The following is a 16528-nucleotide window of genomic DNA, read 5'->3' as shown; positions in this document are numbered from 1 at the left end:
GTTTGTAAATGGCGTGTTAACACCCGGCACTGTGTATGCTTTGATGACCTAGCTAGGCGGTCACCTTAAAGTGACACTTCGAGGGCTGTCCGAATTGTTAAGTAAAATATACAGGTTTTAGTGCTTCTCACACACTTCTAGGTAAATACAAGTCTGAAAAATGGTTTATAGGTTATATTAGACGAACACTTTAGTAATATTGTAAGGCTTAAATAATTTTCACTTTAATATTTAAAGAGATTAACATATCATATATATGATAGGTTTATAAGGAAGTTTCAACAAATGCATGCTTATATAAATATATTTCTGTAAGAAACACGTAAAAAATTAATTAGATAGTAATAAATACCTATGCATTTTTGAAAATATATATTTTATTCAGCAGTTTTTGTCATGGAATGTAACTTATTTATTATAAAAAAATAGTTAACATGTTTAAATAGCTGATACCATTTGTAGAGATCAAAAATTATATACATCCAAACTGCTGTAGTAAACCAGAAGGGCAGTAAATTACGGAGGGTCGTAAGTATGTATATGTGTATGAGGAGACGAGCATAGGAAGTAAGCAGGAAGGAAAGAAAGTAGAGAAATGGAATACATATCAGTAGGGCATGATCAAAAAGTTTGAAATATCTCTTTCAGAGCATTTTTCTTCCAGTGCAATATGCAGTTCATATTTTTGACCATGTAGTGCTTAGCGAGCGAATCATAGATACAGATACCACAGTCATACGATTATTGAAATTTTTGAAACAGTTGCTGTGTAACAAATTCTTGCCGCACCGCCCTGCCTCTACCTGACTACGCCCTTGGGCCAAACTATACAGTATTCACTATTTTGAGCATACACCAAATTCACTAATAAAAAATTTAAAATATTTATTTTGTTTATCAAATGATATTGTTGCTTAAAATGAGTCACTAATTTCAAGCTTGCCTTGATTTCTTTTTAAAAACTCAGACAGTCTTAGTTCTTGATCGCCCGATAAGCCAGTCATTCTCATATCCAATTGAACTAGAGAAATGTTGCGGGAAAGTGCTAAGAGAACAGCTTCCACCCCTTGTTCCCCGATGGAGTTATTGCTTAAATTTAAAACTTTCAAGCATTTGTTATACATCAGCATTCTAGAGACCTTTTTAGCGCCTTTCTCTGCAATGCCACAACCTGAAATATTGAGCTCCTCCGGGACCTCACTGACTGCAAGAGCAGAGCATAGATATGCTACTCCTGCATCACCTATTGGATTGAGCCGGAAGTCGAGTAATTTAAGTTTACATCGTGTCTCTGTCAGTGCACATGCTAGGAAGTGAGAACCGTCCATGCCAATTTTGTTATTTGTCAGAACAATCTTCTTCAAATTTTCATGTACACGCAAGAGTTGTCCGATTATCATCCCACCATCGTCGGAAATAAGGCAGTTAGAAAAATCGACGTGTTCTAGGGTTTTGACAAAAATTATGTATTGGACTAAACTTGCTAGGTGGCCATTATCTAAAAGACTTCTATGAATATGCACTTCCTTGATAGATTCTAGCTGAGTCATTCCCAATCCGATATTGTTACAATCTTGTTTCGAAAACATAAAATATTCTGTTTTTAGTTCAAGACCCAATTTCCGCATGCCAAAAACGACATCCAACTCTTCTAATTTAGGCAAACCAGACAAACAGCTTTTGAGGTTAATATGGTCGTGAGAGAGAGGGTCTCCTTCTTCAGGTTTGCCTCCGAACCTTCTAGGTACCATTTTCCTGGAATGAACTAACTGGCACAGCCTTAGACGAAGAATGAATGGCGCACATAGTCGTACCACAGACATCATCTGGTCTTCAGAGTACTCGTCAGGATCCAAATTTTCGAGAAACTCTTGAAGATGTCGTTCCAAGTAAATTCTTTTCCAGGAGCTGCCATAGTCAGCCACATAATTCATCGTCGACCATCTTTCTTCGCATGCCCGCTTCCAGAAAATACTCTCTTCTAGTAAAGGAACAGTTAAGGTCAATGGTAAATCTGTTTCCAGGAGTTCTAGTAGTGGTTCAACATAATTTTTAGGTATTTTGTCCAAAATTGGCATAAACTGGAAATTTTTTGCTATTTCTTTTACGCATAAGTCTGAAAGCCTAGGAATAGCTACTGGTACCCTCGTGCTTTCCTCTGCTACCTTCTCATCTGCTGCTGAATTTGGCAAATCAGCAGTAGCTGAATTTGGCAAATCAGCAGTAGCTGAATTTGGCAAATCAACAGTAGCTGAATTTGGCAAATCAGCAGTAGCTGAATTTGGCAAATCAGCAGTAGCTGAATTTGGCAAATCAGCAGTATTGTTGTTTGTGTCATTCATCTTGCTTCTCAAACGCGTTCTTCATGCACGAACCTGGACAGAAAGAAAAATGTAATATGTAATAACTGTTATTTTGCTGTCAAAATTTTAATGAAAAGATTTTCAGACAATAAAATATTTTGCTTTGACAAATTCATACACTCAGACAGTGCCACTGAGAGACATTTTAGGAACTTGGGCACCTAGGTAGTCTGACTGCCGGCGGCCTATGTAACTTTGGAACTAGCTCATATTTTTTTATAAGAACGCTCCTTTGTAGACGCGAGTCGGATGTAAATAATTATGATAGTACCAACTGTTATAAATGTTTCATGCTTTATAAAAAAAACATTTATACGACACTATATATATCATACGCTCTTATATGAAAGAATAAAAGCGTTTACACAAAACCTATTTACTGAAGTGTTCCCTATCAAAACACTAAAAAAGTTTTTATTTATTATAAGTTATCTAAACTAACAAATGAAAGTATATATATTCATTGATTTCTAAAATAATTAAAACTAACAACAAAAATCAACACAAAGTAAGATTTTGACATTTAATACTAATTTAGATTTAAGTAATTTTGTTTAGAAGATAAGTAGCTGAAAATTGTTGATTATGTGGATGCTTGAGTTTCTGTGTATTTGCCCCATATGTCCCCTTCCCCTCTTCACCGTTCGGTATCCCAGTACGCTTACAACCAACCAGGGATGTGTTAGCTATTCTGTGTGTGTGTGTGTGCGACCCCCCCCCCCCCCCAGGAGGAAGGGAATGGGGAAATATAATTTTTTATCCTTGAATAATTTTTTGTAGTGAAATGAGATTTTGAATTATATATTATGGACATTTTCTTTACAAAGGTTTTGCAATGAGGTAAAAAATTTATCATATAATCACAATCAAAAACTGGATTTATCAAAAATCGATCTCGTTCAATGTTTTTCTTAATGGAAAAAATGGTTAATTTTTTTATGATAGTGTTTTATAGATACAATTTAATATAAATGCAAATGTGTGAAGGAAAGTAGGGTGGATGATTTTTGTTAGTACGGTCCTGCAACTAACACTGTCTTTCTCTGTCTGTAATATGCTGGGATCGAAATATCGCGATGCGAAGCAAAATATTGCGTTATTGCGAATATCCGGGTTTTACCCATGCGAAACAAAATAATAATTATTGTATATATATAGATTGTTTCTTGCTGTTACATACGCGCCAAACATACGATAGCCACCAGTACATGCATGTGTTTATAAAGGCCCTGTCACACTGTCAAATTTTCCTTTCCAACACCTTTCAATATGTTGTGCCAAATAAAGTCGGAGAGTTATGACGTCACCGAAAATGTCACTACCGCAACCATATCTGTTTGACAAGTTAGATGGCTTGAGTTTCCGTTTAATATTTCGCATATAAGACGGGTTCTAACATAACTTGGATGCTGGATGCGATCGGACAATCAAATCGTGCTTAGCGAAAACTGAAATGACATCCGTTTCCGTCTCAACGATTCTTTAAAATGGCGAAGAGTATATGGCTGACTAAAGAAGTTAAAAAAGTTAAATAACTTACATAAGGTTAATATAACTGTCGAATGCGAAAACATTTTATTCGTAAAAATGAAATTATGTTTTTAAAACTCGAAAAAATCTCTAAAAAAATAATTTTATTATGCAACGAATATTATTGTGATTTAAATTTATTGATGTTAAAATTTTTTAATTGCACAAACATAATAACAAATTCAAAAATTCCATCCAGCAATTTAATTCAAAATTGAAGAAACGACTGAAAATTTTGAGATAGCTCAGACCAAAAATAATAATTAAGAACATATTTGTGGTTTTTTAGTCCAAATATATTTTATGGAGAAAATCGGAAGCTATTTTTCGTCCAATACTTCCTCTCCAACTCTATTGTCAAATATACTGGAGACAAATATTTTACAGTACGACGGGGCCTGAACTGACATATTTGGGAGTACCTAACTTAACTTCTTTGAATTCAAATTTAACTCTTAGTTGTAAAAATTAATGTGCGTAGACCATTTCGTAGATATCATAGATAAATTGAGTAAAAAAACTTAAAAATATAAGAATAATAATTAATAGTATTACCAATGTATCAGCTCAGCCATCTTTCAAAAACAACATCCAATACGCATTTTAGATCCAGTGTGAAATTTCTAATGGGAAAGTCCATCGCGTCCGCCATTTTTGTTGTGCTAACGTCATAGATGTGTCAAACGTGCGTGGTCAGAAATATTTGCCACTATTATGGTTCCTGCATAAATCTCTAAGTTGTTGTGACCAACTGAACGCGACTCCTGAAATGCCTTACTTAAATCGATTTCACGGTCGATGACGCTAGTTTAACCTACATTGATAACAGAAACATTCCAGTTAATGGCTTTTCTATAGTACCACGCACGCTCAAAATTATTTTAGGCAGGTTGTGGCCTACCTTTTCGTTTCTAAGAATAATACCTCCATTTTTAGTTTTGTCTCAGCACCAGTGAACGTTGCATGATCATTCAAAATTAAAATGTAATAAGATATATCTTAATATATATAAATCCAGTGTCCTGATGTTTGTTTCCAGTGAACTCTTCACCAAGTCAACCGATTTCGATAAACATTGGCATTTATGTGTAATTTTTTCCAACTTGAGATATAGGATAGTTTTTATTTCGATAAATGGTCTTAATATTATTAATTATAAATTATTAAGACCATTAATCTAAATAAAACTATCCTAACTCTCAAGTTGGAAAAAATTACACATAAATGCCAATTTTCATCGAAATCGGTTGACTTGGTGAAGAGTTCACTGGAAACAAACATCAGGACACTGGATTTATATATATTAAGATAAACTGATTATCAATGTTGATTGGTGTTTAAGCCCGGGAAACAGTGGGTACTTCGTCTCCATGACAACGTTGCGTGCTCGAGAGTCGGGAAACCATCGGTGCTGTTCGGTTTTTCTTCGGTACATTACAAAGCATTGTATTAAGTTTTTGTCAAAATTAATTAATTTTCATTTTATTTCATTTATTATAACTGTAAATAAGAGATTTGGTCTCATTCCCCCCCCCCCCCCCCCCCATTAATACAACCGTTCGAAGCCGGGCCGGGCAGCTAGTCTCTGTATATAAATCAAACCGCTACGAGAATTAAGTAGGTAACTGGTAAAAGATCTTTTGAAACCGATCCACTTCGGTAACGTGGGGTGTTAACTAAAAAAAAGGTAATTAACTATTCCGATGTCATTACATGGAACTCCTCTGTGTCAATTAATTTTGCTTTTAAGCGGCCGAAAACATGCTTATTTAAAATTAATAATTTTGATTTTTCCATAATTTTTTGGGAAGAATAATGATGGCGTGTGCGTGTAACCTCCCATCTTTACAAAAAATGTGATGCCTTAAAAAATAACTGTAACGAAACCGTAAAATAAACTCAAATAAAGGGAGCCAAAGTTTATTTACTGCTATTCGTAGCCGGATACTTAAAAAAAATCGGGTAGTTTATAGATCATTAAAATATTTTTACTAAAATAACATAACTACACAGTTTGGTGGCCAAGAAAGACAATATAAAAAAGACATAGCCAAAATCTAATATTATCATCATTACCAAACACTTGTACTCTAATTAGTAGAATATCTGCATTTAACTGCGCTGTAAGAAGCCTGAGTACAAAATATCCAATGAAAAATAAGCAGTACACACTTACGCATGTGCATGTAGTTTAATTTAGGTATTTAATTAAAAATATATTTTTGACTTTTTGATATTTTAAAAATTAATACCCGTTTTGCGTATAAACAAATATCCAAGATTTATCTATAGACTATGTATGTACAGTACAGCGATTTACTCCTCAATTAGTTTGGAAGAAACTATGCAATATAAATTTAAAAATTGGGCGTTTATACTTCTGTACTCGCGTTAGAAGTTACATTTGATTGGCGTAATATAATAATTACTTAATTTTGCATAAAAATAATTAATATAAATAAAATAATAAAAGGGCTTGAGTGATATAATAAATATGGTTTGTAAAGTACAAATTCAATAAAATTAAAAAAAAAAAATACTCAGTATTAAATATTAACAGAAACATGCGAATAAAACTAATTATTTAATTTAGTAAATTAAACAAGATAAATTTTAATAATAACAATCAATAAATGTTTATTATAACTGATTAATTTTAATTATTTATAAAAAATACTAATGAAATCATTTTTAATGAAGAAATTTATACAAACGGGAACATAACCTCAAAAAATTCCCATGAAAACGTCCAGGAGTATAAGGAGTGAGTATTCATGATTTCTTACTAAGTATAAAAAAATTGGTTGTCTGTAAAGTCGGTTTACGGACGATAGTTTAACGTGACAACGTCATAACAAAACATAGATGAAATGATTGCATACTTTTATGAATAAAATTGAATCATTTTTATTGAATTATCACTATTTTGTATGGATACAAAGAAAGAGTGAAATAAAATCTACAATTTAATTGATAAATTTACTTTTATTTGCACTTATTAATTCATATATGTTTATTACTTTAAAGAAGAGATTAATTTAACTATAACTTTTATACATGTTTGCTATTTAACTTCAAGATCGTCGAGAATGTTTTACGCTTTTTCGCAATTACACATTATCGACGAAGTTTTTTCGTCGTGAAATTAAACGTATAATTTAATAAAAATGCCCTTGCAGTTAAAAAAATAAGTATTAGTAAGTTTAAGAAAGAATTTAGGCTTTAATCTCCAACCCAGACGCTCGTGGTGCGCTGGGCCGAGATTAAAATTCGTCGTGAATATTTTACGTTTTTATGTCTTCCAGTACTCAAAATTATATGCATTTGTAACCTCGGGCACAAAATTTTATTTATAATTCATTAATAATGACGCCCCTCGCGATAAACAAAGGAAAACATGTATTAACGAGTGCCTGGTTGCCGCGAAAGGTTATAGATGGAGCGATTCGTTCGGTTCGCGTCCGTCACCGTTAATGGCAGCACCGTAGGGGAATAATATTATTTTGTTTTTATAATACGATTTTATAACAAATACGCATCCCAAATACACCAAACTTAATTATAATGTGTTGCAATATTTTTAAAAACATTGTGCAAAAGATCCCGGGTGTAATTTGAATTATTATGTGTAACTGTAAAACGTCATTGTTCGTACAGAAACTTATTTGAAAATTCAACATTACTTTTAAATAACCGTACCGATTGTGCTGAAAATCGGTGGACGATCGTTAAATTACATAATATTAATAATTCAAACGACGAAAACATAATTGAAAAGTCAAATCGATGGTTGTTCCAATCAAGTGGAAGAGAGATAGATGCCGCGCAAGCGTACAATGAGCGTAACGGTACATATCGTAGTGGGACAATGTGCGTTACGGGACACTTTTTCGTGCGTGCAGCCGGCGTTCATCGATTTATAAGACGTTGTCACGTCAATAATGTAATATTCTCAATAAGCGCGTAATTATAATTTAATTTTAATGTAACAACAACACTAAGTTACGACGCAAGTAAATTAAATGCGAAAATGCAACAAAATAAAAAAAAATTCCTAGATTCCGATCGTAGCACCAACTGATATGCCAAAAATTAAAAAAAAAATTAAAAAACGATCGCAGCGCTGCCTACCGGATCTAACTGTGAACCTACACCATCCAAAAATTAACGCATAAATAAATACAGAACACACACACACACATATATATATATATATATATATATATATATATATATATATATATATATAGCCTATATATATACTGTGAACCTAAACCATCCAAAGATCAACAACAAAACATAAATAAATAAATAAACTAAAAAAAAAAAAAAACATTTTCTATTAGATCAAATTGTGAATCTTAACCATTCTCGAACCAACTTAATCACACACACAAAATTTAATCAAAATCGGTCCAGCCGTTTAGGAGGAGTTCAGTCACTTACACACGTACAGAAGAATTTTATCTAATATATAAAATTCTCGTGTCACAGTTTTCGTTGCCATACTCCTCCGAAACGGCTTGACCGATTTTGATGAAATTTTTTGTGCTTATCCGGTATCTATGAGAATCGGCCAACATCTATTTTTCATCCCCCTAAATGTTAGGGGTAGTCCACCCCTAAATTTTTTATTTTTATTTTTTAGACAAAATTTTTAATTTCTATTTTTTTATAATGTGGCATTAAAAAATACACACAACCCTAAATTTTCACCCTTCTATCACCAACCCCTAATTTTTAATAGAATTTTATATTTTTCAACATCAGTCGATTGCTGATCAATTAACACTTGAATGACCTTCCCTGCCTAAAGCGAGCTCATTACCTGGATTAACACATATACCACATATTAATATGAAATTCCATCCCTAAGGGGGTAAAAAGTGATAATTTCATTTTATAACAGAAAAAATCATAGGTCATAGACATACAAACAGTGAGTGAGTGTCATTTCTTTATGTCTGCCACACGATCATACACATAGTAAGGTCTGGAAAATTCATATTTTTCTCCTTGGTGAGACCAGCCCGCTTAGTGGAGCTCACAGCGGCTAGAAAAATAAAGGCGCTCATAACAGTTTTGTTCTTATCTTCGTCAATAGATAGAGTTAGTTGCCTTGAATTTTAAACGCACCATCGTTTGATGCGTTTGTCATGTCTTTAATTTTCGTTTGTTTGTGCCGTATGCGTTCCTATACCATTCATCCGATTGCGATGAAATTTTGGTGATTTGTTATGCGCATGCCCATGAAGGTTACTGAGACGGTATAACTATTTTTCAATAGTTGGAGCACGAATCGTGTCAAAAAATGTGTTCATTTCATTTTATATAGCGGCACTTCGTCTGTTTTTGTTGTATAAGTGCGCACGCATGACACGATTTATTTAAATATAAAAGACAGACAGAGATAGAGTGATATATATTTATAGAGTGAGGTATAGACGGAGAGATAAGTTGAGATAGAGTGAGGTATAGAGAATGAAATGGGTTAGATAAAGATATATATAGATGTATAGAGCTATATAGAGATTTATATATAGAATAGAGATAGTGTGAGGTATATATGTAAATATATAGATATAAAGAGATAAATAGCGATAGAGAGATACATAGATATATAAAGATGTAGATAGAGATAAATATATGTTTATAGAGATGGATAGATGATTTGTATATATGTAACTACTTCAAACATATTACAAAACATAGCTGAATGAGGCATTGCAATGCATGTCGAGCATTAGCTAGATAATTGAATTTTTTCTATATTTGTAATCTCTTATTTTTAAGCTTTTTTCTATATTACTTTATAGAGTCTAGATTACATACAGACCAGGTAAATAACTATAAACTGGCAGAGCAACGTCTGTCGGGATCTGAAAGTGATATAAATTATTTTGCACACTTGACATTCAAATTAAGAAGACAATTACTAACTACGGTACATCTGATTTCGAAAAAGGTACCCTTCATCATGTATTCAGCCCGGGCAACGCCGGGTACTGCAGCTATAAATTCCCTAGAAATATTTTATATGGCAAAACAACGTTTGCCGGGTCAGCTATTATATTATAAAGATATAGAACAAGATTAAGCAGTGTTTTTACGCATTTACATAGGAAAGTTCAAGGGGGTAAAACAGAGAGACGAAGCAACTACAAAATATAGCTGTTGTGGTGGAGTGGGGGAGGGGAAGTGAGGAAACCCGCCTCATTGCAACATCCGCCATATTTCTCAATGGAAGAAAAAAAATAGGAGTTAGGGAGGTGCGTTATCTGACCACTCAATAATCGTGGACTATTTATTTAATAAACAAATTTACACAGATATTAGATATTTACTAACGCCTAGAGTGAATAACTTATTTTGTTTCTCAGGAGTACTTTTTTTTTTCATAAGGGACAATTTATTTGTAGTTAGGACTAAATGTAAATGTAAGCGTATGTAGTAAGCTCTTACACATTAGCATACTCAAACACCGACGATAATTTATTTATAATTCATAAAAAAATCTACTTTTTTTTGTGTACAGTGGAAACATGAACTTCAAATTAATTGGGCAATGAAGTTGGAAGTACGTAGGCTGAAGAGAAACGGTGATGGGAGAATCATTTTGAGACACTCACCTTTCTCTTCCTGAGTATTGATCCGTGTCTAACACATGAACCATGAAATACGCATCAAATGCGTCGCCTCATAACCAACAAACACACTCGAATATTTCTCACGTCATGAGCATCATATTTTATATTTGGTTCGTTACATGTTTCATAAACACAACAATATTTTAATTACTACAATATTACATATTCAAATATAGATGAATTATTAGTTTGATCTCACGGCACTGAATATTTATAGTTTAGCTAATATTCAGTATGCGCACATAGTGACATTATCTTGAAAAAAATCTCTCAATACAAATTAGAGTTTGTAATTTTCAAGATTACCTTTTGGATTTGAATTTCAGTGCCCCAAATCGACCACTATCTGCATAACTTTACCACAACACACATTTCTGTCGTATTTTACGTTAACGTTTTGTATTGTTCTTCGTTTCACGTTTATTTTACGTGTTTATTCGTTCCCCTGAGGTTGGTTACACTGGCGGTTGCTATAGCAACAAACGATAAAACAGGTTTCTACATTTGGTTCATTGTACACTCGCTATCTTGAATTACGCCTTTCATTGCTAATGCTCTTTTAAAAAAAAGTGTCAGTGAACTGCAAAAATAAACACTCTGTAAGTACGGAATTTTATTTCATCCTTACTGGTTGTACTTGCTTTATTCAGCATGGTTAATTAATGTGTTGTCTCCAGTGCGTGAAAACAATTAGGAAAAATGCATTTAATTTTTTTATCCACGTAAATCCATAGTTTCTTATACCTATTGACTAAGGGCCAATATCATAATGTATGATTAAGATTTTAAGTTACTTTTAATAACATAATCAAAGTTAATTTACGAATTTCATTTCATAAACAAATTACCTTCATATAGATACCAGGAGTATAACTTTACCACCCAAATTCGGATGTTTAACTTCCTACACGTTCGAGTCTGGCTCACGAGTTTGGCCCAGAAAATTTGGTATGTTTGACTACACGCGATTCGAACATACCTCGAACGTTTCTCGTAGGCTTCAGTGTGCGAAATAATTTAGGGCGCGGTTACACGGGACCCTGAACTACTTCAGGTGAACATGTTTAAGTAAACACGTTTACAAACGCGAAAGTGTACGGTTACACGGTAGTTGCTGAAAAGTGTGTTTAGCTCTAAAACTGATTGTCTACTGTCAACGAATGACTGTGTTGTTGATCTCTATTTTGTAATTGTATCCAGAAAACGCGGGATTTTCTCACTTGTTTATACAGCATTATCAGCAGAAATGGAATGTGTTTACATATTGCTCAATATTTTTTTTACAAATCGGGAATGCAAACAACATGCACAGTAACATTTTTAAACTTATTTTTTATTATTTTTTGAGCGAAAGTACCTATCAAAGTTTTAAGAAAATTAAGGTCAGGATCAATTAAAAAAATATATATAATTATCTGTTGATTTTTTTTGTTGCATTCGGTAAAATATTACTCGAACTTGTGCCAGAAACACTTTACATCTTGAATTTCTGCAAAAGACTGTTTATATTCTAAACAGCCAATCAGAGGCTAATGTAGAAGATATGTCGATCTGAACTACTTTGCCAACCTGTTTAAGTTAAATGGGAAATGGCCTCGAACGAAACATGTTCAGACTGTGTGTAACCGCACTCAACAGCTGAACATGTTCACCTGAAGTAGTTCAGACTCCCGTGTAACCGCGCCCTTAGTCGAAGCAAGTCGAAACTGCCCCAGATCACAATATAATAGGTCTGGCCATAGAGTAAATAAACTACTCGTACAAGTTGGACACTCAGTGCTATTGAATCTTCGCGTTTTTATTCATAATTGTGCCACAAGATCGCAAACTTGACAAACATGAATGCGGTTTTGTCACGCTTTTAATTTACGATAAACGTGTTGCAAGTCAAATAATGATGTGCGCTATTCATTAAATATGAGTACGAAGGTATACTTTGTATGAAGATACACAATAAATTATATAAATGTGTATAAAACTTGCATTAGGAAACTAGGGATTTTTCGTTATCATGTTGATTAGCAGCCCTGAAGTTTTCTTCTAGGGCTTATATAACGATGGGAGGGTGAAAAAGATCAAATTTAAGTTTTTCAGTCTACTGTACTTTTATTATAACATACCTATAGAGTAGCCTAAATATGAAATTTACGCATATTTCCCAAAAACGTCGATCACTAAATTAATTCCTTGCAGCTATCACGCCGATCACTCTTATCACGACATATGGTCTTATATGTTTTTCCAAGATTCAACACGCGCAACATTGATAATAATTAATAAGAAATCTGTTTCTCATAATTAAAAGTAATAAAAATTCTAAAGTTTCATGAATTTTGAAAGATATTAAAAAAAATACTTAATTAGTTAAATATAAATAGACTAAAACAGTTTGAAAAATTGATTTATTTTTCCAAGGTTAGATTTAGCGTTGAGCTATTAGAAAAACTGGCTCATTTACTGGGACTAGCAACTTCCTATCCTCGGCGCAATCCAGCCGCTCAGTTAAGCTCACGGCGGATTGCGAAATAACGGCGCTAGTAGTCAACACACCCGGGCTCTACGTTGCGTTTAGTGGGAGTTTCGTATATTTTTCAATATTATTCGTAATTCTGTCACGTTTTTAAAGCGTCGTTTACAGATTATGATTTGACTTTCCTTTAGTAGTTTTGTATGTGTTTATGCATAACAATTACTTGTAATTTTTCAGTAGGTACTTGTACGTTAAAGTTGACGTGGTGAGAATGGGGAAACCAGACAAACACATTTCTCCCATATAATTTTACTTCGAAGAAAAATGTACAAAATTTAACATGATTCAATTACGTACCTACTTCTTTCTCAGCCTAGCACAACTCCCATAAACAATCAAATATATTGATACCACACAAAATAAATATCTGTACAAATTATGCAAATAAAAAAGAAACATAAATGTTGTTTAAATTAGGGAATACGCAGTAAGAAGGTCGCGAATGTGTGTGTGTGTGTGTGTGTGTGTGTGTACGGCAAGTTGCATATCGCCAGGCGACCACACATGACAACGTCTCGACTACCACAACACAAAATCTCGGTCGCCAGAGGTGCGCAATCAAATGTGTACCCACTGCAAAACCTTTGCTGATTTTGATTTATATTTCATAGAATTTATGGACATCATTTATCGAAACAAAAAAGGCCACAGTAGGTTAGTCGTAAACTCACTTGCCGTTTACCTACGTGATCCGGTTATGTTCCCGGAGAGTTTACGTCCCGTATTTTTGCCAGTGGGAAACGTGGTGGACGTTTCCGGTGAGCCAGCAGGTTTTATAAGAGCACTCACCCCCCCCCCCCCAAAAAAAAAAAAAACCACTGCATTCTGTCGTCACCGCTCTACGTCCACCTCCACACAGCCTCACGCATTCTTCAAGCTGGTTGGACCACAGTTCTGTCTTGGGAGGACAGCAGGCTCCTTCGAGCTTCAGCCCCATACTATCAACAATGGCGACTCTGCTCTTGATGGGACACTATAGCCGAACTTTTGCCAGTTGCGTTTATTGTTATTATTAAGATGATGAAACGATTAACTGAGTACCAGTATATATATATATATATATATATATATATAGTATGCTGTTCACAGCACATTGCTAGCAGTTGGAGGCTGAAAGCTAAGACATGACATCCCTGCAAGTGAGCGACATCAGGAAAATCGCGGAACTGTTGAAGAAAGGAGAAGATTCATCGTCCGACAGCGAAGATGATGTTCCCCGCGGCAGACACAAGTCGCTGTGCACTATGGGTAAGTCGATAAGGCTGAGAGGATCTCAGCAGCAAAGTTTGAAACACTTTTTTTTAACGACTAGATCATGATTTGAATTCAGGGCGGTTATTCCAAGACGTTTGGGTAAGGTAACGAATAAGCACCACCTTGTTGGGACACGAGTGTAACCTAAGTCGCGGACCGTATTCCAGAACGTGTTCAAACCGTAATCCCAGTAAGGAAACAAAACAGCAACAGTTTATTTTTAAATGGTGCCCAGCGCGACGTTATAAACTGGTTTCCACTCATTCTAGCGAACGTTTCGTAACCATAAATACAATTGTTACGGGAAAAAACTAGAGATAGCAGCACTATCGCACAAAATAGAACGAAATTTTTAATATTTAAAAGTACTTTTAAAGTTGCGATTATTTCTTGTCATGACCATTAAAGTGTACCTATATATATATATATATATATATATATATATATATATATATATATATATCCGACTTGCAGCAAGGGCACGCTGATTCATCGCAGTCTCTAGGTACCACGACTACCGTGGAATACATTTTGTACACTTTAACGGTCATGACTCACTCATATGTGTATGTATATATATATACACACACACACACACATACACATATGAGTGAGTTTTCCAGTACTCGCCAATGATGTGTAACATCTAACCTCGGTAACGAGCGAATTCATGCGCTGTCATGTTGGAAATACACTTATTATGATGCGAAACTCTGACACGAAAAATTTAACTAAGAGTTCTTTAAAATTACGCTGAGTGTGATAAATATACTCAAATTGTGTTTTCAACTTACATTTATGGACTCGAATCACATGAAGTCTACGCACTCACCGCTAGAATTCTTTGCCGGAGCAGCTGCGTTGACTAGCGAATCATTCGATTTGTAATTTGCAGTCTCCGATAAAAGCGAAAAAGACTTGAAAAAAAACTGTATCCCGGATTTGGATCTGATTTTTGTAATTCGATTAAAATATTCCCCATCGTGTTAAAATTCATTAGACAGTTAATAATATAAAGTCCCCCTTTGGCTTTGTGAAAATTGGTTAGCGCCAACCACCACAGATGACAGCACCGTGGTTACACATTTCCGTTCCAATGCGACTTCCGTCTCAACCACGAAATTACTTTTACCAGATGTTGTATACCGAGAGCTGTTACACTACACATCAATAAAAAAGAAATGTATAATCCGTGTTACACCGCGGCTGCTGCCGTGCGTCTAGAACTTCGTCACAATTCACAGTAGTAACACTTCGAAGTTTATCTGTAGAAGAGTTGCATCAACAATTTAATCAGCTCGCCATTGCTGCGGGAATCATATTTCGTTCGTCGCGGTTCACCAGATCAGTTTAATGTTCGCCCGCCGTCACCTCGACGTAGCGGGTCTCCAGCGAAGTTTCCCGTATGAGTGTGTGTGTGTATGTGTGTGTGTTCGTTCAAAATCTTAAATCTACAAAATATTATCTTGTTTTTATATACCTGTGTCACACCTGTGATAGGTAAAAAGATAGATAAAAATAAATATAGGTAAACAAATATATAAATTAATTTCTGTGTGTTCGTCTTCTGTTTTGTAAAGATATATGTAGGAAGATATAGACGTAGAGAGATAGAGATAGAGAGAGGTATACCGAGTATAGAGAGATAGAGAGAGGGAGATATACCGATACATAGCGAGATACAGAGTTTTAGAGTGAGGGATATATAGATATAGAGAGATGTAGAGAGATATAGACAGATAGATTGATATATAGATAGAGAGTTAGAGTAATATGGAGATATACGGAATATGCATATATATATATATATATATATAGAGAGAGAGAGATGTATAGAGATTTTTATATAAAGAGGGAACTATAGTGAGATTTTTAGGGAGATAGTGGGATAGAAATAGATTATTTGTATGTGTATACCTACTTCAAACAAATTACAAAAAAAAAATAATTGAAAGAGGCATTGCAACGCATGCCGGGCATTAGCTAGTTCCTTTTATATTTGGTAATTTTTTACGTGAACTGTCATTTGAATAATTAAATCTAATTATTGGCACGACAAGGTATAGATAATATCTTTACAAGCTATCTTCCCGCAGTTTATTCTGGATGCAATGAAAGAAGGTCCCATAATTCAACCGTTGGAAGGTCACTAATTGTTTCACTAGAGTGGTATAGTTAACTTGGGTATTTGGTGATTGCACTAC

General features: G+C 34.3%; 2 protein-coding genes across 3 annotated transcripts in view; one reads left to right on the top strand and one right to left on the bottom strand.

Moving 5' to 3' along the window:
- Window positions 1–359: 359 nt before the first annotated feature.
- On the bottom strand, window positions 360–10975 carry LOC134528069 (dynein regulatory complex subunit 5). Of its 2 annotated transcripts, none has more exons than XM_063361291.1 (2): window positions 10847–10975; window positions 360–2375 (listed from the first exon to the last, which is right to left on the bottom strand). In XM_063361291.1, exon 2 carries the CDS (start codon window positions 2340–2342, stop codon window positions 915–917), a length of 1428 nt encoding a protein of 475 aa, XP_063217361.1. In that variant the 5' UTR covers window positions 2343–2375; window positions 10847–10975; the 3' UTR covers window positions 360–914. The 2 variants fall into 2 exon arrangements, with proteins under 2 accessions (XP_063217361.1, XP_063217371.1); XM_063361301.1 differs by lacking the exon at window positions 10847–10975 and adding an exon at window positions 4449–4557.
- A 3219-nt stretch (window positions 10976–14194) lies between these two features.
- The window catches only part of LOC134537088 (dynein axonemal assembly factor 6), a 28330-nt gene continuing 25996 nt past the window's right edge, over window positions 14195–16528 (top strand). The window contains exon 1 of the mRNA XM_063377725.1: window positions 14195–14318. Coding sequence (XP_063233795.1) covers window positions 14195–14318 — 124 coding nt within the window. The remainder of the gene's footprint in view (window positions 14319–16528) is intronic.

This window comes from Bacillus rossius, chromosome 1 (assembly GCF_032445375.1).
Source record: "Bacillus rossius redtenbacheri isolate Brsri chromosome 1, Brsri_v3, whole genome shotgun sequence".
Lineage (NCBI taxonomy): Eukaryota > Metazoa > Arthropoda > Insecta > Phasmatodea > Bacillidae > Bacillus > Bacillus rossius.
The sequence above is the reverse complement of the archived record's forward strand: the minus strand, read 5'-3'. Positions and strand labels throughout refer to the sequence as shown.